Source organism: Myodes glareolus, chromosome 16 (genome assembly GCF_982192425.1).
Source record: "Myodes glareolus chromosome 16, mMyoGla1.1, whole genome shotgun sequence".
NCBI classification, from domain to species: Eukaryota; Metazoa; Chordata; class Mammalia; order Rodentia; family Cricetidae; genus Myodes; species Myodes glareolus.
This window is the reverse complement of record NC_142041.1, coordinates 50503086-50529007: the sequence shown is the minus strand read 5'-3', so window position 1 is coordinate 50529007 and position 25922 is coordinate 50503086. Positions and strand designations below refer to the sequence as shown.

Genomic DNA, 25922 nt, shown 5'->3' with positions numbered 1-25922 from the left:
TTTGTTTGCTTGATAGATTGACTTTTTTCCTCTGGCTCTCAATCTATGGATTATGGATGTCTTTCCCAGTGAGGTGTGTTTCTTGAGCACAGCAGACAGTTAGAGCTAGTGTTTTAGGTTAGTCAGCCAGCCAGTCTATGTCTCTTCATTGGTAAGGTGAGACTAGTTACCTTTAAGGTTATTAGTGAGAGCTGCTTACTACGTCTTCTCGTTTGATTGGTTGCCTCCTAGTTGATTGGGTTCTTTTCTTTCTCCTCTGTTAGTACTGGGGGATTTTTATTGTTGTTGGACATGATGAATTCCTTCCATAAATTTGTTTTAAAGTCTGCCTCTTTGACTTAAAACCTAACTGTTGACCTTTTGCAAGGAAGTCGAATCAACTTGCAATAAACAGTTGTCCTGATAAGACTGCTTGGTAGAAAGTGTAAGATGGACGGATACATTGGCCTAGGGAGAGAGACAGAGGGAGAATATAATGGTGAGTAGAGCAACATAACCGAAAGCTTTACATGCTCTAAATAGCAAGTTGGGGTCCAGTCAGAGCGTAAGATTTACATGAGTTGTATTCTCCAATTTTATTAAAGACAGAAAATGAATCAGTTTGTAAAATACCATTATTGCCCACACATCATCCCAGAATACATGAACTCATAGCACTTGAGCTGTCTTTGGCAGTATGTCAGTACTCATAATAACGGGTCTCAGTTTTTATAGAGTACTTGCATATCCTTTCCTCTTTACCTAATATTCATCAAAGGAAAAACCTGAAGATTTTCAGCATCTGGGTTTGGTTTGGGTTAAAATTTCTCCATGTCCACATTTATGATAACATCGGCAGAAGTCACTTGTCGTCCTTCATCTGTCTTCCCACGAGAGGACAGCGAGTTGTGCTGTGTTTGTTTTATGCCCTGGTCAGTAGCTCCCTAAGGCAGATGCATCCCTTTTCCTTCCCAGGCCTAGACTAGATGCTCAAATCTGCTATGGTATCTGCTGCTCAGCTGTAATCGAAGGGGAATCGTCAGCGTTGCTACATAACAGGCGGCATATGGGTTGTCCATGAGTTAAGTTAGGTGAGATGTGAGTAGCCTTTCTGCACTGGGGCAATGATGCAGGGAAGTAAGGAGACAATGGGACAGTGTTGACATAGGAATGGTAGAGAGTTGACAAGGTTGAGGTTCTCATTGCCAAATTGTCTGAGAATAGTCAGGTTTTCTTTTGTTTAAGCAAAACTATTTATTATAAAGTATTTGTTTTTAAAATGCTTTGCTTTAAAAGTTTGCTTATTTTAGATAAGCTTATATTTTGTATATTTTCTATAAGCTTAAAAGCAGAGAAAGTCATTATTAACACGTTTTTATAGATGCTTTGTTTTCTTAAACAGGAACAAGGATGGTAAGTCCAGCATCGTTGAGAAAGCTCCTGGAGTCTTGCAAAGATCTTTCCCTCCTTGACGTGTCCTTCTGTTCTCAGATTGACAACAAGGCCGTGTTAGAACTCAATGCCAGCTTTCCAAAAGTATTCATAAAAAAGAGCTTTACCCAGTGACTTCATACCTATTCTGTCATTAAATAACGTGCTTTAGGGAGGTTTACTTTGAGAGATGACTTTGGTATTTTATATAATATTGAGAATGAAGGCATTTGTAAAATTTAAAGGAAAATGTAAAATTAACCATTAAATCAAGTTAAAATATAAAGAATGTTCTTTAGAAGATCGCAGGCACTTTTCTTTAGGAATGTGTGACTTGCTGATGTTATTTCCCATTATGTTGGTCAATGCTATGCTTTAATCAATAATTGTATGTAAAAGGAATAATATGGAAATACTCTAATTTATTTTAAAGGAATACTTTGAACAATAAAATAATCAAAATATTTATGAAAATAAAGTTGATTTTGCACATCTCCTCTTTGTAATGAATCTTTATTAGGCCTTCTGGCCTGACAACTGTTTTGTTTGCCGGATACCAAATTGGGAGAGCCAGTTATGTGTCGGAGACTGCTCATTCGTTTCCCACCCACCCAGACCGGAAATAATCACACAGAAACTGTATTAATTAAAACACTGCTTGACCTGTTAGCTTATATATATTCCTAGCTAGCTCTTATATTTTAAATTAACCCATTTCTATTAATCTGTATATTGCCATGTGGTTGTAGCCTACACAGGGTTCTGTCCAGCATCCAGTGTCTGTCTCCTGCAGAGGCTACATGGTGTCTCTCTGACTCTGTCTACTCACTCTCTCTCTCTCTCTCTCTCTCTCTCTCTCTGTATATATATATATATACACATATATATATATATATATATATATATATATATAATCTTCCAGCTTGGCTATATTCTGTTAAGTCATTGGCTGAAAGCAGCTTCTTTATTAACCAATGGTATTAACAGCGTACAGAGGGGAATCTCACATCACAGTTAAAAGTATAGGCACTGAGAATATAGCTCAAGAGTCACAGTGCTCACCTAGCACCAAAGCACCAAAAAATTAAGTGAAGAAATTCAATTGGGGAGAGTTGCTTTTGTCCAGACTATTGTTTGTAAATATAATTGGGTTTTTGTTGTTGTTTGGTTGTTTATCTTGAGATCTGTGTAACCAAAGCTAGCCTCAAATCCAACGTCATAAGGTTTCTTATGAAACTTTTTAAAGCTGATATATTGTTCAACAGGAAAATTAGTGCTTTTCCCGTTTCTGTCTTTATGTTTCTTTGCTGGCTGTATGAAAACAGAGGCATATTCTAGTACAAAGGGTAAACTGCTAACTGCAGCCTTTCTCCAGCTGCTGAGAATGCCCTACGGTCTGCCCTTGAGGCTTTAGGCTGCTCAGTTACATATATGACAACATACGTAGACTTCACTTTAGACTGCTCAGTTTCATGTATGACAACATATATGTGAATTTCATGTGAAGCTGCTCGGTTACATGTATGACTGCATATCTGTGAACTTCACTTAAGACTGCTTTAATTACATGTATTACAACAAATAAGTGGACTTCTGTAATGCCCTGTCTTCCCTGTTCCTCAAGGCCAAGCACAGGATGCGAGAAATGTTTACTCTAACGAGCTTAGCTTCCCCTGCCAGCTGGAGGGGATTAGTTCAGAACCTTGTTTCTGTCTTTGCTATGGTAATTTCACCTGCTAAGGAGGGTTCTCACAGGCGCCCTGAATCTCCACCTATCTGTCTGTCAGGGTTCCCAGCTCAGCACCCCCTGCCTGAAAACTCCTGACACTTGGCACCAGGCGCTCAACACCTTGATCTCACTCCTGGCTGGGAGGGGGCTTTCCACTTCTGGGACAAAAGTATTTAACCCTGGATTAAGTTTAAATAAATGGAGCATTCTCCTCCCTGAGAATGACTCAAACTCTGTATGTGTGTGTGCGTCTTGTGTTTTAACCCCTAGGACATTATAGAGCTCGTGGGAGGTATGGAGTCGCAGTCCATACCGGTTGGGTGGTGATGCAGACCCCGTGGTGTGGAACGCTCACCACAGACTTCAGTTAAGGCTGCCCAATTACATGTATAACAACATATATGTGGACTTCATTTAAGGCTGCTGAGTTACATGTGTGACAACATATATGTGGGTTTCACTTAAGACTGCTCAGTTACATGTATGACAACATACATATGGATTGCATCTATACTTTTACTATGATTCAAAACTTAAATAATTAAAATTCAGCTGTAGTTCAGGGTCAGGAGGAGAGGGAAAATTTGTTACATAATGAATTAATTGAATTTTCCTCCTTTGAAAATAGACGAAAATGCTTCATGGCAGTCAGGTGTGGGGCCCTATTAACCCTGTAGTGTAGCAGAGCTTTCTACTCAATGCAGAAATGCGATTTTCCACCATCCATGTGTCCTCCTGCGATAATCCTGTAGATCTGTACTGTCTGATTATCTGTTTAATTGTATTTTAATTTAAACTGCTGTCTCTCAGTTTACACTGTCTACACCTCAGTTACTCATTAGGTGAATGCGGCCAGCTAGTAGCTACCATGTTGGACATGGAATGTAGAACATTCTTATCATTGCAGAAAGCTTTTGGATAGCAATAACTGAAAATTTTTTTCATAGTATAATCCATTTACAACTTTCACTAGTACATATATAAGGGCACTTTTTCTCTCAAAGGTGTTAAACTAGTAAATTTATACATAAGCAAATGGCAGGCATTCAGCATATATTTATTTAACAAGTAATGTATGTATTTTGAGTTGTCACATTTGAAAAGTGTGAATATCATACATTACTATTACTGTGTTTATTCTTATTTAGACTATAAAGAATGTAATATGAAATTTAAAGTAATAAAAGAATAGCACAGTCTATCCACTGAAGAGGGCTGTGAGAATTACCATTCTGATGAGACTGCAGTATGCTCTCCCCGCTCTTCTATTTGATGGAAACAGCGTGATGGGAACAGGCTTGGTTCGCTCCCATCTTCATACACTGGGACTTTATTTTTGTCTCTGAATGGATATAAAGATTTCTGATGTTTTAGCCAATGAGTGGGAAATGTATAATTGGTTACAAGCTTTGATCTTGATCTAGCAGCTTACCTTCTCTGAACACTGACTTTGTGCCAAGCACTGTTACAAAGTTTGCATTTACTAACTCACTTCCTTCTTACACTAACGCTGTAAAACTGATGCCGTCACTTACCCTCATCTACAAACGAGGAGACTGTAGCAAAAAAAGGCTTGAGGAGTGACAATGATCAGCTTGTGACAAAGCCAGCATGAAAGTCAGGGCGTTTAACCTGTGGTTTGTAAGTGTTCAGTGTGGCTTCTGTTCTGGAACAAAGAGGCCAGGAAATGTGTCGTAGGGCTACACAGTGACTCAGAGGCTTTGGTAGCTAAGAGGCAAAATTGCAAACCTTTTTGTAACATAGCTCTACTAATTGGAAGAATGAAATACATTATGGGAAGATTTCACTTAATTGTGCCCTAACATCAAAATTAATTCCAGCAACTAAGGATAGTAGTTCAGTAGAACAGAGCTTGCCTACCATGTGTGTGCTTCTGTATTCAATCGACAGCACATATACACCATCCATACCCAGAAACACAAACCCCTTAGTGCCAACACTGGTCTATAATGAATTGTCAGGAGAGAGACAGAGAGAGAGAGAGAGAGAGAGAGAGAGAGAGAGAGAGAGAGAGAGAGAGAGAGAGAGAGAGTTGTTTTTTGCAGATAGATATTGCCAAATATTTACAGGGGTAAGTAAAAGATGTGTCTTATGAAGTATATTCATCACCTGGAAGGAAGGTATTGATGAAATTTTTGGTTAGTTTTTTCCTCTTGATATGTTTATTTTACCATGTTTTAGATTAATCACTTCAGATAGAAGCCCCTCTATCACATAATTGAGTGGATTTGGACACTGAAAGGTGCATTTGCCTTTGTAGCAAGGCTCTTAACATGTTGCTCAAACTTATTTGACTACAGCTTTATGTGAGAGTGCAGGTCTTGTCTACCTGTTGATAGTATATGAAACTGGAAAAACTAGATGTTTAAATGTGTTCCATATATAAATATTTGCGCTACAGTTTTTAGTTGAATTTATTACAAAACATGATCAGGTCTGCAGCAAAGGCTAAAATCAAAAGCCATTCAGTATGATATTGAATACCACATCAATTCTTATAATATTTGAGGATATATCAGCCCTGAGTTCCAAACAAACTGCCATAAAACTCAGCCCATTAACTGCTCTGTGGGAGGATAAATCAGGATATTCAATGTTTAAACCCAAGAGAGCAGACAAAGGTCGCTTTTGACATTCCAGGTTCAATAACACAAGACTGAGTGAAATACATTCCACAAAGTAACTTCAACCAGCACAGGTTGTAAACATCTTCCATTTTCATAAGGTTTATAAGTTTAATCAACACTTTTCTGCCACACATAATTTTATTACCTCCAGTGACAGCTGTTCCCAGCTTCTAATGCAGGTTGTGTGGGATCCCTCTTTCTTACAGAATATTCTTTTTCTTTTTAGTTTTTTGAGACAGTTTCTTTGTGTAGCTTTGGAGCCAGTCCTAGAACTTGCTCTGTTGACCAGGCTGGCCTTAAACTCACAGCTTCCTCTGCTTCTTGGGTGCTGGGATTAAAGGTATGTGCCACCAGCCCCCAGCACAAAATATTCTTTCCTGTAATGTTCCATACAAAAATTTGGAGACAAGCCCTTCAGTCATTTCATCCCAGGCATTAGTTCCTCAAATACACTATAATCCTTGATTCATCAACATCCAAGGGAAACCGTTCCCCTTGTTTTTAATTACTACTATTGACTATTGATGTTCCTTAGTGTTCTCCATTCTTCAACTGTTCTTGCCAAAAAAATTATTTTGAGAGTCTTAAACAAGTTTACTCTGCACACATTTCTTCATCAGATAAAAATCAAACAAAGGTTGGTTACCACTGGTTACCATTGGTAAAAGTTTTTTGTTGCTTTACTAACATTTGACTCTGAAATTTTCATCTTTTATTATGGCATATTCTACCATGATGAATTACCTTGTTTTAAATTTCTTCTATCCACTAAATCCTGTGGATTAAAAATATTCCAGTGAGGTGGAAAAAAAAAGAAAAAAAGAAAAAAAATATTCCAGTGAGTTTTGATTCTACTGCATATACTGGCTTTGTGGGAGCCTAGTCTGTTTGGATGTTCACCTTCCTAGACCTGGATGGAGCGGGGAGGACCTACGACTTCCTACAGGGCAGGGAACCCTGACTGCTCTTTGGACTGGAGAGGGAGGGGGAGGGAGAGTAGGGGGAGAGGGGAGGAGGTAGAAATTTTTAATAAAAATAAAAATTAAAAATTAATTTAAAAAAGTAAAAATAAATAAAAATATTCCAGTGAGACTTTGTTAATTCTAATGCATAACATATTCTTTTAGGGCATCCATTGTGTCTGTGCATGTTAAATATCAAGCTTTGCCATCTAATTTTAACACGTAATACTTCAAGTTTCCTGATTTTCTTATTTTGACATTATGGATACTGGTGCTGAAAGTGAAAAAATAAAATTGTGGTCTGATGACCTCTGAGGCATTCACAGTGCTAAAGGCTGCAACTCGGTCATTGCCGTGTATAATGTACCAAACAGAGCACCACCTAAGTCTTCTTGGCATCTCCTCAATGTTGCAACTTCAACGTGAGACCAGTCTGAACAATATCTCTGTGAGGGATAGAGCCATGTTACAGTAAAATTTCTATAGTCTGATACCAAAACAGGAACAATACACCTTTTAAGGTAATGGTAGATCCAAACAGGAATAATATCGCTTGCAGGTTAAGGATTCTGTGCTTTGTTAAGACAGTTAAGTTCCTATTTGTCCTGTGCAGGTTAAGGTTTCTGTTCGTTGTTAAAGAATAAATTTGTTTGTCCTGTGTTAAGGCCTTACAAGTTTAGTTTTCTATTTATAATTAAGAACAAGTTCCTCCGTGGTTCACAGAATCAACTAACCAGGGCTCATGGGGGCTTGCAGAGATCGGGGAGCCTTTAAGGTTCTGACCTGGAGGGCTAAGTGGCTTGGTGTTCTTGTGGATGTAGCGGGCATGGTCGATCGATAGAATAAACAGACCAATACTATATAAAAGATTTAGCTTTTAATAAAAAAAAAAGGGGGGGGGGACTTACACCAGAATCCCAACCATCCAGAACGCTGGATCCAGGCCAGAGAGAGGGAGGGGAAGTGCACCCGCCAGGTTTATAAGTAAACTTTTGCCTTAGGGCAACACACTCCACGGACAGAATGTGATTGGTTGAACTCCCCTATCATGTGGGAGCAGGGGCTGTCCTGTCTTTGACTCTTGTCTACTTGTGGGACCCTTTTCCTTCCACTGGGTTGCCTTGTCCAGCCTTTATGTGATAGTATGTGCCTGGTCTTATTGTGACTTGTGCTGTGTTTGGTTGATGTCCCTGGGAGACCTACTCTTTTTCCGGGGGGATGGGCAGAAATACTGGAGGGAGGGAAGGCAATGGTCTGGATGCTATATATGAAAGAATATGGGGGAAAGAAAAAAATATAAAAATTGTAGCTTCTACTACTAAAAGGAAAAAAAGTAAGTTCCTGTGTCTTAGATCTTGTGTTCTGAGATCTGCAAATCATGTTTTTCAACCTATACTGAATTTGTGACCCATTCATATGATGTGTATATCCTTACCTTTGTTCCTTCCTTTTCATTGTATCTTTTGAACAATGTATAGCAGCCACCTCTCTCACCCCTGTGTACACCTTATCTCTCCTATGAAAGGGACTTTAAGAGGCAGGTGGCTGCCTTCAGTCCCAACTTAAAGTGAGACTGCCAGCTCTCCAGTCCTGGGTGCACCCCAAAATACAGCTTGCTTTTGTTGGGTGATCATGGATTTGGTCTTTCTCCTCACTATTTCCAGGTATAGCAGTAGCCAGAAGAACTTGAATTTCTTGCCTTTCATGTGTTGCAAATTTAAAGTTCTTTTAATTTTCAGGTATTGTAATTATTTAACTTATGAGCCAATATTGCAACTCTCTCCCTAGGATATTATTGTCTTTTGTTTTTATGTTTTGATTTATTTGAGACAGGGTCTCATTATATAGTCTAGGCTGACTTCACATTAGATGTAATCTTTCTGACTTAGCTTCTTGAGTGCTTAGATGAAAGGTATTAGCCACCATGCCTTGTCATTTGCTAAAATATTCTTTGTCATTTTCTAAACTAAATTCAAGCTGTTCTCAGTCATTATCTTTCTTATTTTGCCATTTAAAAATTAAAATTTAAAAATCATAACTTACTGTGTTAGAAAAACTAATGTATTTACCCTAATAAATAATTATTGTAGCTTCTGGTTATGAAAATTTGAAGACAGATGACTAGTCAGCTTTTATGTAACTGATAAAGTTTTGTATTACTATTAGTGTTTGAAACAGAAAAGTAAAATTGGTTGTGAAAGTATTTTTATTTCTTCAGGGTTTGCCACAAATAACATGAAGCCTTAAAACTTTCATTTGCTGGTCCTTGATGTACTTCATAGCTGTCATAGCTGGGCAGGATTGCTGGCTTCCTCCCTCATTTAGAAACTTGCATGGTGTCTTCTGACACCATGAAAGCCAGTCCTTAGAGAAAAAGACATTCAGGTCTGTGCCAGCTCAGGTATCTCTGGGCTTTAGATAAAGGGCATAGTGTCTTCTGTCAGAGGGATTTACTTCCCATGTCCGGGGGGTAACCCAGGGCAATAGCAATAGGCTGTGTATTTGGGGAGTCTCTAGGACAACCCTGACCAACAACTGAAAAGAGGATTTCTCATGTTTGGTACTGAGGTTTTTGTTAGATAGTCTTTGGTTCTTGGTTATAGCATGATAAACCTAACGGTACAGTCGTGGCACACATACTTTTAATGAGCAGTTCTCTAATCGAACTTAAGACCTATTTAACAAGAGGGAAACCATGCCTGGTACTGGAAACTTGGTTAACATTCAGTGCTAATTATGTCATGGATATTGGGGGAAAATCTACAATTATTATTACTTTTCTAAGCATAATCCCTAGCAACAATCAAAATATTTGTCTTTCTATCTGCACATAAGTGTACTCCGTACCCCTCATCCAAGGAACTTGTCTTTGCAACAGAACGAGTCCTCAACAGAAAACCACAACTGATCAAAATGGAGAGTTGCGGAGCCCAGTCCCATCTACAAAACATTTTCATTCCTAGATGTTTGATGTTCAGGGAACATCAAAGAAGAAAGAGCAGAAAATGGTAAGAGCCAGATCAGAGACTTTGTTGTGAGATTGTGTCTCTAGTAATATCAGAAGCTATGCCCACAAAGTCTCACCAATATGATTGTCTAAACATGAGCTGAAAAAGAATGACACCAATACACATGCCAAAATAGATGAGGAAAATCCCATTAGGTCACAACCTTACACAAAGAACTACAAACAACCAGAAAATCCTGACAGCAGAAGAAATCATCTGCTGGAGGGAACAGCATACCAACTAGTCTGATACTCAAAGATAAGCCTTCAGAACATCCATAAAAGTAACATTATACAGAATGAGCCAGTTTTATTTAAGAATGTATATACATATATGCGTGTAAAAAATACCAATGGAAAAAAAAAAGAGTCCATGAATTTGAAAGAACAATTAATGGAGGAGGGAAAAGGAGAAATGTAATTATATAATCTCAAAAATAAAAAAAAAAATGAGAAACCAACCACACAGGTTGCCAGAAGACCAAGTTAGCTGCCCACCTGCCAAACTCCCCCACTCTCTCACTGTCTCAGTGTCTTCCCACCTTACGCCCAGTCTTGTGCCCTCCTAATCTAACCATACCCCAGTCTCCAACAGGAGTGGAGACTCCCTGCTCTATCAGAGACCACACCAGTCACCAGAAGTTCAGGAAAGCTGTTGAGTCACCATCTCTCACTCTCTCAGTTTCCTGCTCATGTTAAACCTCATCCTGGCACCCCACTAATTGCCATATCCCAACCCCAGACACTACTAGAGAACACACTGACTGCTAGAAGTCCAGCCCCCAACTCAAGTGAAGACCACCTACTCAACCACAGGCCACACTAACCAAGAATATAGAGGAAACAGAAACAAAGGAACAAAACACCCACCCAACAAAGACAAACATAAAAAACAGCATCTAGACCTATAATCACCCCAAATCCAGAAGCCTAGAGGCCAGCATAAGAGCACAATCAGCAACAGCTAGGGCAACGTAGTCTCCACCTAGCCTAACGTATATCCTACTACAGCAAGCTCTGAAAAATCCAACAAACAGAAGCACAAGAAAAAGACCTTAAAACCAACTTATGAATATGGTTGAAGTCCTTAAAGAGGAGGTGAATAAATCTCTTAAAGAGATCCAGATAAACACAATTAGGAAAAAAAAAATGAATAAATCCCTTAAAAAAAAGCCAAGAAAACTCAAACAGTTTAAGGAAATGAATAAAACTCTTTTAAGACCTGAAAATGAAAATGGAAAAAAAAAAGAGAGGGAACTCAACAGGAACTACAGATGCAAACAGTACCAACAGAATATAAGAGATGGAAGAGGAAATCTCAGGCCTTGAAGATATGATAGGACAAATAAATACATTGGTCAAATTAAAAGTTAAATCTAAAACAATTCTGACACAAAATATCCAGGAAATCTGGAACACTGAAAAGATCAAACCTAAGAATAAGAAAAATAGAAGATTCTCAGTTCAAAGACCCAGAAAATATTTTCAACAAAATCATAGAAGAGAATTTTCCTAGCCTAAAGAAGGAGATGCCTATAAAGGTAAAAGAAGCTTACAGAATACCAAATAGATTAGACCAGAAAAGAAAGTTCCCTCACCACATAATAATAAAAACACTAAATTTTCAGAAGAAAGAATTCAAAAGAAAAAAATATTACAAACTGCAAGGACAAAGAGCAAATAACATGCAAAGGCAGACTTACTAGATTACATCCGACTAATTGATGGAGACTCTAATAGCCAGAAGGCCCTGCATAGATGTCTTATAGACTCCAAGAGACCACAAATGCCAGTACAAACTACAATACCCAGCAAAACTTTGAATCACCGTAGAAGGAAAAACAAAATATTTTATGATAAAGTCATATTTAAACATATCTATTCCAAAAGTCAGCCCTACAGAAGGTCCTAGAAGGAAAACTCCAACACAAGGAAATACAAGGAGATTAATGTAACCCAAGAAAGCACAGGAAATAAACAATCTCATACCATCAAAATCAAAAGAAGGGAAGAACACACAAGCACACATTCACATTCAGAGACATACATAGCACCACCACTAACAATAGCAAGAATGAGGTAACAGTAATCAACAAATACTGGTCATTGATACCTCTTAACATCAATGGACTCAATTCCCCAATAAAAAGACGCAGACTAACAGAATGGATGTGAAAACAGAATCTGTCTGATAGGGGAGTTCAGCCAGTCACATTCTGTTTGTGGGGCATGTCACCCTTAGGCTAAAGTTTACCTATAAACCTGGCGAGTGCGCTTCCACTAGCTCTCTCTCTCGCCTGGCTCCTGTGTCCAGACGGATCATTTGGATTCTGGTGTAAGCTGGTGTAAGTCTGACTTCTGTTTATTAAAGCTGTATATTTTGTATTAAGATAGTCTGGGGACTTTTCATTACCGATCGCCTTGCGGCATCATCTGGTGCCCAACGTTGGGCTTTTACCCCCCTTGTGGCGAGGGCCTAGCAGCCTGAGTGTGCACTTGGGGTCTCTCTGCAGTCCCATGGCTTTTACCCTGACTAGCCAGCTCATAGCTTAAGTGCAAACTGAATTCGCGGGGCCGCCACTAAAACAGCAGGCAGCTAACTTCCTTGTGTACACCTTAAAACCTGCATGCTAGATCCCAGAGCCGCATACCGCTACTGGCTCCCAACAGGCCCCGACCTCGGGCGGACAGGGAGGGGACTTGGCTTCTGCAACCCACCTCAGGCAGTGACTTCTCCGCCTGAGCAGGTGAACACGATCTGTGAATTTAACCTCTGGATTGAGTGTATATATTTTATAGTTTGCTTTCTGGTTTGACTCCATTGCCACGTGGATTCAGGTGCGCCCCCGCCACCTACTGGCAGGCAACGGTCATTACAGGTAAGATTCTTCTTTTCGGTTGAAAATAAATACATACATACATTCAAGTACAATTTCTTTTGATTGAAAATGTCAGAAAATATTAGTATCCAAAAGTTCAATGGCTTATTTAATTGCACTATGGAGGATATTCTGAAGGATGTCTCTGATATTCCTCTTACTTGGTCATTTCTGGGATCTGTCGCTTTTCTGGTGTTTGGCTATTTTATAAGGATGATGCAGTCCTTACAGATTGAATCCACAATGCTGAGGGCAGAGATTAAAACATTAAGGACAATTCAGACTGACACTAACCTCCTCAAAAAAGAGTTTGGAGTTTTCAAGGAGGAGACTAGATCAGAGTTTGGAGTTCTCAAGGAGGAGACTAGATCTTTCTCTGATATGACTCAGTCGACTGACCAAAATATCCAGAAGGTAAAGTCTGATATTGCTTCTTTAGAAGGGAGCTTCACTGCTCTGGAGGAGGGGCCAACCAAAATGACTCATAACCTCCAGTCCGTGACTGTAAGGCTGAAACATTAGCTGAGAGGATTAAAACCATTGAATGTGAAAATTGGACTTTATCAAAAGGGTATAATAGATTAATTGACAGGATTTCCATACAAGAAGGCACAGTACATGCCATGAGGATTATGTCCAAGGAGGATATGGTATCTCTAACGGACAAGCTCCACGCCTTAGAATTATCAATGAAGGTGATAATGTCCAGGGAGGAAATGGTGTCTCTGACGGACAAGCTCCATGCCTTAGAATCGCTAATGAAGGCTTTGGAGCATAATACCGGACAGGAGATTCAGGACTTACAGAAGGCAATGGTGAGCAGATTTAATAAGATTGAGAAAATCATAGACTCTGATGAACAAGAGCAAAAGGTAGAAAGGCAACATTTACCTCGAAAACTCTGAGTCTACACAGAGTTATACCTGCCTTTCCAGTAATAACATCAGAAAAGATAACTGGCTCCAAAAACCCTAAGGTCATTAAAGAACATACATGGGAGCCTATATGTATGAGTTATCTGAAAGAATTTAAACAAGCAATTGTGAATTATGGACTACATTCATCCTTTGTTAGAGAGATGTTTAAATCCTGGGCTCTCAGCAGCAGGGCAACTCTTCAAGATTGGAATCAATTAACGTCAGCAGTCTTGGAGAATGGACCTTTATGGCATTTCAAATGCCTATTCAAGCAAGAGGCCAGACTTTTACAACAACAAGAATCAGCGAAAGGAATTGAGGTTTCTCTAGATCAAATTCTAGGTGAAGGACTTTACTCTGATCCTCAGGAACAAGCTCTTTATGATGAAAACATTTTATCCATATGTACCACAGCAGCTCTAAGGGCCTGGGACAGGGTTCAAGACTCAGGTCAGAGAGTAGAATCATATATCAGGGTAAAACAGGGTCACAGAGAACCCATTAGTGACTTCTTAAAAAGATTAACTAAGGATGTACAAATAGGGATACCTGATCCAGAAGCAAGAAATATAGTAATTGAGTCTTTGGCTTATGAGAATGCCAACGTAGAATGCAAAAGGATCCTGGGGCCTTTAAAAATCAGATAAGCGCCTTTGGATGAATGGGTATTACATACAATGAATGTTGATACATTTGATTATGGCAATGAAACATGGGTACAAGAAGCAATTTCCAAAGGTAAAAGGAGACATCAGATTACAAAATGCTTTCATTGTGGCAAAATGGGACACATGAAAAGGGACTTCAGACAATGGAATTACAGGAATAACGCCTCTTCTAGGAATAACAGAAATAGAAGGACTCAAACTTCAGGTTTATGTAGGAGATGTGGAAAGGGCAGGCATTGGACAAATGAGTGTAGGTCGACAAGAGATAAACAGGGCAACCCATTGCCATCGGAAAACGAAATGAGGGGCCTCTTGCAGGCCCCCATGGAGAATGTGGTCCAATCATTTCCGGTCAATGCAGAGAACATGCCTCTTCAGGGAAATTAGAATGCCCCATGCCTGCTGTTAAAAGCAATAACGGCCTGAAGAATGAGTTAAATGTGATGAATGAATCAAGAAATCTAAAAAGACAAAGTAAACGTATACTCTGGCAGACTTCTATAAATGAACAAAGACCAAAGCTAAGAGTGTGTGTAAATGGCAAATTTATTACTGGCTTACTGGACACAGGTGCAGATGTAAGTATCATTACTCCAGAATCTTGGCATCTGCATTGGCCTCTTCAGGAGGGAGATATTCAGTTCCTAGGAATTGGAACCCTATCTCGAGTAAGACAAAGCACAAGATGGGTCAATTGTTTAGGTCCAGACAGACAAATAGGAAAACTAAGGCCATATGTAGTCAATATTGCAGTGAATTTATGGGGGCGTGACCTATTGCAGCAATGGAATACCCAAATTAACATTCCTGCTGCTTCTAGAGCCTATATTTCTGAGGAAAATATTACAAGATATTACAGATGGCAGAAACCGGCCATTAGAGCTATACAAGAACACAACATAATTGATGGCCCTTCAGAGGTACCAACAGTCATGCCTCTACAATGGTTGACTGAGAAACCAATATGGACTAAACAATGGCTTTTAGCTGAGGAAAAGTTACAGGCTTTAGAACAGCTGGTACAAGAGCAATTAGATGCTCGACATATAGAAGAATCTACCAACCCTTGGAATTCTCCATTTGTTGTTAAGAAAAAATCTGGTAGATGGAGAATGGTGACAGATCTTAGAGCTATCAACAAGGTTATTCAACCTATAGGCCCTCTGCAATCTGGAATTCCTCTGCCCTCCCTGTTACTAAAGGGATGGCCTCTTATACTTATTGATCTGAAAGATTGTTTCTTCAGTATACCTTTACAAGAAAAAGATAGAGAAAGTTTGCCTTCACAGTGCCCACTTATAATAACTCTCAGCCTGCTAGGAGGTACCAGTGGACCGTCCTCCCACAGGGAATGTTAAACTCTCCTACCCTGTGCCAATATTTTGTAAACCAACCATTGAAAATTATACGCAAACAATTTCCTAAGTCGATAATATACCACTATATGGATGATATCCTGATATCTGATCAAAACAAAGATACCTTAGAAAGGCTGTTTGAAGAAGTAAAAATAGTTTTATCTAAATGGGGATTGCAAATTGCTCCTGAAAAAAATCAGAGAGGAGATTCTGTTAATTATTTAGGTTATAAAATAAGTTTACAAAGAATTAAGACATAAAAGGCACAAATCCAGAGAGACTGGTTACGAACTCATAATGACTTTCAAAGATTATTAGGAGACATTTCCAGCCTACGACCGACCGGCTGTTGGGATAACACCTGATCTAATAATTCATTTAAACAAGACCTTGGATGGTGATAAAGACTTAAACAGTCCCAGAGAATTAACAGCTGAAGCAGAAAAAGAACTGACAATGGTTGAAGAAAAATTACAGGAGACTCATGTGGACAGGGTAAATCCAAAGCTTAGTTGTATTCTTGTCATATTGCCTTCCAGAATTTCTCCTACAGGAATCTTGATGCAAAGAGACGATATTATCTTGGAATGGATCTTTTTGCCACACAAACCAAGTAAAAAATTAAAAACTTATATGGAAAAAGTCTCTGAATTGATTATAAAAGGAAAATTGAGACTTCGTCAGTTAGCAGGTATAGACCCAGCAGAAATTATAATGCTTTTCACTGCTGATGAGATAAAAAAGTTGTGGGAAGACAATGAACCATGGCAAAGAGCTTGTGCTAATTTTTTTGGGAGAAATCAATAACAATTACCCAAAAAGCAAGAGATTTAACTTTATAAAGAGAACTTCTTAGATCCTCCCTTGAATCATCTGTGATGCTCCAATAACCGGAGCCCGTATATTTTATACTGATGCTAATAAATCAGGGAAAGCAGGTTACAAATCAGAAGAATTGAGTAAAGTGGAACAAAGTCCTTATGATTATGTCCAGAAGGCAGAATTATATACCATTTTTATGGTGCTTAGGGATTTTAAAGAACCTCTTAATATAATTACTGACTCACAATATGCAGAAAGAGTTATCTTGCATATTGAAACTGCTGAATTTATACCTGATGATACAGAACTGATCTAATTGTTTATCCAGGTACAAGACATGATCAGGAACAGGCTTTGCCCTATGTATATAACACACATCTGATCCCATATGGGTCTGCCAGGTCCTGTAGCACAAGGTAATGCAGATATTGATCAATTATTGATTGGTAGTGTGCTGCAGACATCTGAATTTCATAAAAAACATCATGTCAATAGCAAAGGCTTGAAAAAAGAGTTTTCTATTACATGGCAACAAGCTAAGGAGATTGTAAAGAAATGCTCTACTTGCTCTTTTTATAACCAAACACCATTGCCTGCAGGGACTAATCCAAAGGGTATTAAAAGGAATGAAATTTGGCAGATGGATGTGTTCCACTTTCCAGAATTTGGCAAATTAAAATATGTACATCACACCATTGACACGTACTCAGGTTTCCAATGGGCAACTGCTTTAAGCTCAGAAAAAGCTGATTGAGTAATCACTCATTTATTAGAAGTTATGGCCATCATGGGTATACCTACACAGATAAAGACAGATAATGGTCCAGCTTATGTTTCTAGGAAAAGGAAATGATTTTTTGCTTATTATAATATTAAGCATGTTACAGGTATACCATATAATCCGACAGGTCAAGCAGTTATTGAAAGATCAAATCGAACTATAAAAGATATGTTGAACAAACAGAAAGGAGTGGAAAATACCCCCAGGAATAGGTTACATAATGCTTTATTAACCTTGAATTTTCTCAACGCTAATGAGAAGGGGACAACGGCTGCAGAAAGACATTGGATATTGGAAAAGTCTGCTGAATTAAATCAACCAATTTATTTCAAGGATGTGTTGACCTCACAGTGGAAGCCAGGAGATGTGCTGCATTGGGGAAGGGGTTTTGCTCTTGTTTCCACAGGAGAGGAAAAATTGTGGATACCATCAAAATTAATAAAGGTTCGGTTTGAAGAGGAGAAGCCTCTTAGAAGAGATAAATGATAACTCACAAGGATAATAATCACACCAAAGGTAAGAGATATATAGGTTGGGGGCAGGGTTCTCTTCTTGTCTCCACAGGAGAACGCTCATTTTCAAAGGATTGAAGGGACCCTGGATAATTGAATATAGAAACCGCCTACAACCCAAAGAGGATCAACAATGAATCCAAATATTTTAGGTAAGTATTACTATTCTTTTTAATATGTACTAATGTGCATTTATTTATAAATATGTAGAGCTGGTTTTGGAGTTGGACTATGACTCAGTCCCTCTTCATTTCCAAGCCTGTTGATAAGAGATATCCCAGAGTTTCTGTCTCATGTCAAGAGCCAAGACACGGGACAGAATAACTATAATTGATAAATTTTCTTTGCCTTTCCCCACATCTGTTTCTGTCTATATATGTGTATATATATACATATATATATATGTATGTATGTATGTATGTATGTATCTTCTTAGATAATGTTTAACTTTTCCATGACAAACAACAAATTTTCCTGCAGTAATCTTTAAAGCTTCTAGGATGAAGATGGGGCCCCACAACACCAACTCCACCTGGTTACTATGACATCATAATGTTTATAGTGTTATTTTTTAGACCTGTTTTTTGGTACCAGCTACACAAAACAGTTCCAGATGATGCACAATATTTGACAACACTCTGGCCAGACCTCTTCAAATTACCCAGAGACTATTTACAACTCTCTCACACCAAATGTTTATATGGGAATCTTACAATCAATTATTTTCACAGGACCCCCTAAGAGAAATGTCGCCCCCATGACAGCTGGAAGCAATTTTAGAGGACAACGTCCCCTCTCCCAGTAGAATTTGCCCTCAGATTTAGGGACATAATTTAGGGATTGATTATAATTGATATAGGGATGAGGGAATGGGGGAGGTATTTTATAAGCTCATGGGTGTTTATCAAAAAAAGGGGGATTGATTGGTGATGGGATAATAATATATTGGTATTTGTGAGTTATTGTTTTTAGAAAATTGTATTGGTGTTGATTTTTGTACATTGATATATTGAATATTGTATGTAAGTATGCTTCTACCTCTATTTGTATTGATATATATATATACATATATTTACATTCCTACCTCTGATAAAGATATTTATGTAATGATATACATTGTTTACATTTGGAGATCATTGTCCTCACTCATTGCACAGTTGTTCATTCTCTTAGTCTTCAAGTTAGATAGATAGAAATCAATAGTCATATATGTTTATTATATTTATATTTAGGCTAATCAAGTTATTTAGGTGCATACTTAGTATAGATAGTATAATCTTCAACCTCTTCAAAGAGCTGTGGAAAATGGCCTTTAATCTAACTCATAGTTCTATAATAATGAGACACAATCATTCCTGGCATCACTGCTCTACTCCCGAGAGAACATTGAGCACCAAAGACACTCCACCTGGAGCTTGTTTTCTTCCTGGCAGAACTGGCCTTTGGGCAAAGAAAAAGCTCATACCTCGACCACTGACAGAATTACAAAATATCCATAAATGGATAAAAGCAGGATTGTCTTATCTTGCCAAGACAGGGTGAGAGAGTCCTAAAAGGTTTCTTGTCTTTGGAAAATCGCATGTCAGTTGCATCAGGCCTTAACCAAAGTTGGTTGACTCAACATTGCATACGAGACTTTGGGTGATTGCCCAGGTATTCAGTTATCTCTTCCATTTGTTGCACATTTCAGAAGTTTCCCGCTTGTACTTCCAGGCTGCTTGAGTAAAATTATTTCCCTTCTCAGATCTTTGATGGAGTTGAAGATTAGATAGTTGTACTTACCATCTACATTATTTAGACTCCCTGAAATAGAATGTTTAGTAAAACTTTTGTTGTATGTTTCTTTCTTAATATTGTTTATTGTTTGTAACTTTATATTTATTATTTGCTTCTTTTGTATATGGTTGTATTTGGTTTGGTTCTGTCTTATTTTAGGAAAAAGGGGAGATGATAGGGGAGTTCAGCCAATCACAGTCTGTTCGTGGGGCGTGTTGCCCTTAGGCTAAAGTTTACCTATAAACCTGGCGAGTGCGTTTCCACTAGCTCTCTCTCACCTGGCTCCTGCATCCTGATGGATCGTTTGGATTCTAGTGTAAGCTGGTGTAAGTCTTCTGTTTATTAAAGCTGTATATTTTGTATAAAGATAGTCTGGGGACTTTTCATTACTGATCGTCCTGCAGCATCATCCGTTCTTCTGCTACATACAAGAAGCACACCTCAACATCAAAGATAGACATTACTTCAGAGTAAATGACTAGAAAAAGATTTTTCAAGTAAAAGGAACTAAGAAGCAAGCTGGTATAGCTATTTTAATATCTAACAAAATAGACTTTAGCCCAAAACTAATGAAAAGAGAGGAAGGACACTACATAGTCATGAAAGGAAAAATTGACCAAGATGATATTTCAGTTCTTAACATCTATGCCCCAAATACAAGGGCACCCACAATTGTAAAGGAAATATTGATAGTGGGAAACTTCAATATCCTATTCTCACAACAGGTCATCCAGACAAAAATTAAACAGAGCAATACTAGAGCTGACAGACATTATAAAACAAATGGCCCTAACCGATAGCTACAGAACATTTTACCAAACACAAAAGAATGTATCTTCTTTTCAACATCTCATACAACATTCTCCAAAATTGATCATATACTTGGTCACAAAGCCAGTCTTAACAGATACAAGAAAACTGAAATAACCCCTTGCATGTTATCGGCTCACCACAGATTAAAGCTGGATTGCAACAACAACAGAAAGCCTATAACCTAATAGAAACTGAGCAACTATTGATTGAATGATTGCTGGCTCAAGTCAGAATCAAAAAAAGAAATTAAAGGGGCTGAAGAGATGGCTCAGTGGTTAAGAGCACTGGCTACTCTTTCAGAGGTCCTGAGTTCAATTCCTAGCAACCACATGGTGGTTCACAACCATCTGTAATGAGATCTGGCGCCCTCCTCTGGCGTGTGGGCATACATGTAGGCAGAATGTTGAATACATAATAAATAAATCTTTAAAAAAAATTAAAGACTTCCTAGAATTCAGTGAAAATGGTTCCTGTCCAGTGGACAGAGGCTTATCTAAAGAGGTGGAAGCACTGAAGAGTAGGCCAACTTAGGTGGCCTGATTACCACCAAGGGTCATGGTGATGTCTGTACCTGGGTGGCTACCAGGGCCCATGTCTAGGTTAATGGTGCTGTTATAGTCATGATCTCTGTTGATGTCAGTGTCTCCTGATACCAATGAAATCAGAGAGGCAAGTGCTGTACAGATTTCCTACCCCTCACCAGCTGCAACACCGGGGAGATTTGTTCCTGCTTCTTACCAGCTGCATCACTCGGGAGCACACACTACACCTCTCCTGGGCAGCACAATAGAACTATTTGTGGGGGCATGGGTGAACTGATCCTGAGGGTGTGTGGTGGGGGCAAATTCTGTATTCTGTCAATTATGTTTTAAATAAACACTGACTGGCCAGTAGCCAAGCAGGAAGTATAGGCAGGACAACTAGATAGGAAATAGAGGCAGGGCAAGGGGAACAGAAGAATTATGGGAAGGAGAAAACTCATTCCTCCCCGGTTCTGTCCAGACACTGAAGAAGCAGGATGTGACCTGCCCCACTGAAAAAATTACTGAGCCATGTAGCTAACATGTACTAGAATAATGGGCTAATATAAGTTATAAGAGCTAATATGAAGCCTGAGCTAACAGCCAATTATAACTAATGCAGACTCTGTGTGATTCCTTTGGGACCTAAATGGCTGTGGGAACTGGGCAAGATCGAAACCCCAGCAAGCAGGCCCTCATGTTACAGGTGTAAGAATGGGAGATCTTTCCCTGCCATCAGGTTGCATTGGTGAGGGAAAGATGCCCCCTTCCCCTTCAGCCCCTGTTGCCTGCTGCAGGTGGGGAAGCTAACCTTTCCCCTCAACAGCTGCAGAACTTGGGAAACCAGGCCCAGCACCTTGCCAAAGCAGAACAGTAGAGGTGACTCTGTTGACTGGAGTGTGTGTGAGTTGACTCTGAGAACATGAGCTTAGAAGATCTGGCCCCACTCATCATCTGCCATATGGTGGTGTGGGTGAGTGAGAGACATCCTCCTCTGCTGGTGGCAGTTGGAAGAGCTGGCCCTGAGGTCATAAGAAAGGGAAAACTACTCCTCCCCTCTAGGTGTAAGTACATGAAAGCAGAAGTACCTGTCCTGTCTGCTGCTCATCACTGTAAGGGATGACCAAGCCAGTCAATACCTGGTGGTTTTGACAGGGGAAAGCTTGTGGGCTGGCCAACCAACCCAGCAACTATCCAGGCCCAGAATCAGGTTTATAAAATCCATAACTGCAAGATTCTGACACAGGGCAACAACAGACTATCCAAGAGGAGTCCCAGTGAGAGCCCAGTATCAATAGTGCAGCAAAAATCAGAGGCCTAGAACCAGACCAATCACTCTTTGCAATGAGCATTTGCAAAGAAAGATGTGTGGATAAAAGGATACACTATATGGTTCACTGTGTCACACTAAAGATTCAATGACGAGGTTCTTTCTTTCTGTGTTCCTTCTTTCCTTTCTTTCTTTCTTTCTTCCTTCCTTCCTTCCTCCCTCCCTCCCTCCCTCTGTCCATCTCTTTCTTTCTTTCTTTTTTTCTTTCTTTCTTTCTTCCTTTCTTCCTTCCTTCCTTCCTTCCTTCTTCCCTTCCTCTCTTCCTTCCTTCCTTCCTTCCTTCCTTCCTTCTTTCCTTCTTCCTTTCCTCTCTTCCTCCCTTCCTCCCTCCCTCCCTCTGTCTCTCTCTTCCTTCCTTCCTTCCTTCCTTCCTTCCTTTCTTCCTTCCTTCTTTCTTTCCTTCCTGTCTGTCTGTCTTTCTTTCTTTTCTTTTTCTTTTTCTCTTAAATTTTATTTCATTATTTTTTGGGGGGAGGGTATAAGGGTAGAAGGTAGATATGATGGGATGGGGAGATGAATAAGACTGAAATGTATGATGTGAAAGCACAAAAAACAAATAAAAAGAAAGTTAAAAGTAAAAATAAATGAAAGTCTTGGAGAAATGAGGGACATAAGAGACATATATAAGCATAACATAGGCAATTTACAGCAAGCCTAAAGACAACATCAAATTAAGTGGAGGGAAATGGAAGCAATTTCATTACAACCAGGAACAAGACAAGGCTGTACACTCTCTCCATATCTATTCAATATTGTACTTGAAGTTCTAGCTAGAGCAATAAGACAACTGGAGAGATCAAGGAGATACAAACTGGAAAAGAATGTCAAATATTGCTATTTGCAGATGATACGATAGTATACACAAGTGACACAAAAAATTTTAATAGAGAATCCCTACAGCTGATACACACCAGTGAAGTGGTTGAATATAAGATTAACTATGGAAAAAAACTGGTAACCTTCCTATATACAGATTAAAAAAAACACTGGGAAAAATCCAGGAAGCAACACCTTTCAAAATATTCGTAAATAATTTAAAAGGTCTTGGGGTAGCTCTAAGCAAGCAAATAAAAGACTTGTATGATAAAAACTTCAAGTTCTTTGAAGAAGGAAATTGAAGAAAATATCAGAGAATGGAAAGATCTCCCATGCTCATGGATTGGTAGGATTAATATAGTAAAAATAGCCATTCTATAAAAAGCTATCTACAAGTTTAATGCAATCTACATAAAAATTCTAACACAATTCTTTACAGACCTTGAAAGAACACTCAACTTAATATAAAAAAGCAAACAAATAACAACAACAGAAAACCTCATGATAGCTAAAACAATAAAAGGACCTCCAGTGTTATCACCATCCTTGGTTTTTAGCTGTACTACAGAGATATAGTAATAAAAACTGAATGGTATTGGCATAAAAATAGACACATTAACTGAAGATCCAAACATAAATCCACATACCTATGGACACCTGATTTTTTATATAGGAGTCAGAAATACAAAATGGAGAAAGAAAATATCTTTAAAAATATGATACTGGTCTAACTGGATAGGAGCACGTAGAAGAATGCAAACAGATCCATATTTGCACAATACTCAAGTCCAAGTGTATCAAAAATTTTAACACAAAACCAGATCCACTGAATCTGATAGAAGAAAAAGTGGAGAATTGATGTGGATGTCTTTCTGTATATGTGTTGCTTTTATTGGTTAATGACTAAAACTGCTTTGGCCTATGGCAGGGCAGAATACAATCAGGCTGGAAGAGATATATAGAGAGAATAGGCAGAGTCAAAGAGATGTCATGTAGCTTCTGAAAGAGAAAGACACAGCCAGAACCTTACCAAGTAAGCCACAACCTCATGGTAATACACAGATTAATACAGATAAGTTTAAGATGTAGGAGTTAGTTAATAAGAAGCCTGAACTAATGGGTCAAATAGTTTTGCAACTAATACAGTTTCTGTGTGGTTATTCAGGTCTGGGTGACCAGGAAACAAATGAGCAGTTTCCATTTACAGGAAATAGCCTTGAATATATGCTTCGTGCTGTATGGGAACGCTATTAATTGGGTCTTTCATGGTATATCCTATGTGCCAGGTTCATCTCAGTTGGCAGTTGAGCAAAGTAAGTTTTTGAGGGTGTTCACAGCACCCTTTCAGGAGAGCGTGGTCTATCATACCATATTGGTCTAGAAGCAATCCACATGGTCTCATGCTCTACTGATGCGAGGGTGCACAAGTAGCAGCGCGGAACTGAGGGAAGCCGAGGGGGGAGTGCGTGAGGATGCAGCTATGGGGCTTGGAGTTGGGTTTCAAGCTCAGCCAGTCTATGCCCCAAAGAACACGACATGGCCGAGGCTGGCCAGAGCTGACAGAGGCTCTAGTGGCCCCATGTTGGGTGCCAGGTGTTGCAAATTAGCTCAATATGGGAAATAACAAGACCAGTTTAGGGATAACAATTATATTTTTAATGGTTATAATGGGAAACTCACACCACAAGAATGGGAAGTCCGACTTCCTCTGTGTCCGGAGGGACTCGCACAGAGAAAGCACGCACCTGGTCCGTCCCAGTTTTTTTCCTGGGTTCCAGGTGGCCATGCCTTAACTAGGTATGATTGGTTAACAAAGGTTCCCCATTATCATTCATAGCAATTTTATTCATGTTCATATTCCAGTGTAACATGAGGGCCAGGATCGTTGGGGTTTTCTGTCCTCCCCAGTTCCCACAGTTGTTTAGCCCCAAAGAAAATTACACAGAGGTCTCCATAAGTTATAAGCTGATTGGCCCATTAGCTCAGGTTTCTTATTAGCTCTTATGACTTATATTAACCCATTATTCTGATCTATTTTAGCCATATGGCTCGGTACCTTTTTCAGCTGCAGGTCACATTCTGCTTTTTCGGTGATTTGTGCAGGACAGGGAGGAATCAACTTCTTCTTTCCCAGAATTTTCCTGTTCTCATTTCATCATTTTTACTTCCTGTCTGGTTTTCCCACCTATATTTCCTGCCTGGCCAATGATTGGCAGAACACAGACAATTTTCCTACACCATTCCAGAAGCTGGAAACAACCTAGATGTCCCTCAACTAAAGAATGTATGAAGAAAATGTGGTATATTTACACAATGGCATATTACTCAGTTGTTTAAAAAATGACTTCATGAAATTTGCAGACAAATGGATGGAACTAAAATAAAATCATCTGAGTGAGTTTACCTAGACCCAGAAAGACAAACATCATATGTAGTAACTCATAAATGGACATTAGTTATTAAGTAGATAATCATTTTATAATCCACAGACCCAGGAAGGCTAAGTAACAAGGAGGGCTCTAAGACGGACACATGGATGTCCCTAGGAAGTAGAAATAGAATAGATTTTGCAGGTGAACTTGGAATGGGTGAGGATGGGAGCAGGTGTGATCAGGTGGACAGGGAGGATAGAAGGAGAGAGCACTAGGAGAGACAACTGGAATTGAAGAATATTTGGGAGGGGTGGAGTGATGTAGAAACCTGGTTCAGTGGAAACTCTCAGGATTCTATGACGATGTCTCCAGCAAGAACTCCTAGTAATGAAGAACTGGACAACCTCTATAACCAGGCAAGATTTCCATAGGTTGGATTGTAACACAGACCCACTCACATCACCTTCAACATATAATCTATTCCATCTGCAGGATGTGCCAGGAAAATAGAGAAGTGGAACTTATGGGAGTGGTCAACCAATGACCAGTATAATTTGAGGCAAAGCACATACCCTCCACTGACTAGATGACCAAGAATTTG

The 25922-nt window shown here is 39.1% G+C and overlaps 1 protein-coding gene across 4 annotated transcripts in view; it reads left to right on the top strand.

Moving 5' to 3' along the window:
• Fbxl4 (F-box and leucine rich repeat protein 4) overlaps positions 1–1905 on the top strand; it is a 74630-nt gene extending 72725 nt beyond the window's left edge. For all 4 annotated transcript variants that reach the window (XM_087897218.1, XM_087897215.1, XM_087897216.1 and 1 more), the window contains one exon: positions 1382–1905. In XM_087897218.1, the coding sequence (XP_087753344.1) occupies positions 1382–1545 (164 nt within the window). In that variant the 3' untranslated portion in view covers positions 1546–1905. The remainder of the gene's footprint in view (positions 1–1381) is intronic.
• Positions 1906–25922: the final 24017 nt, after the last annotated feature.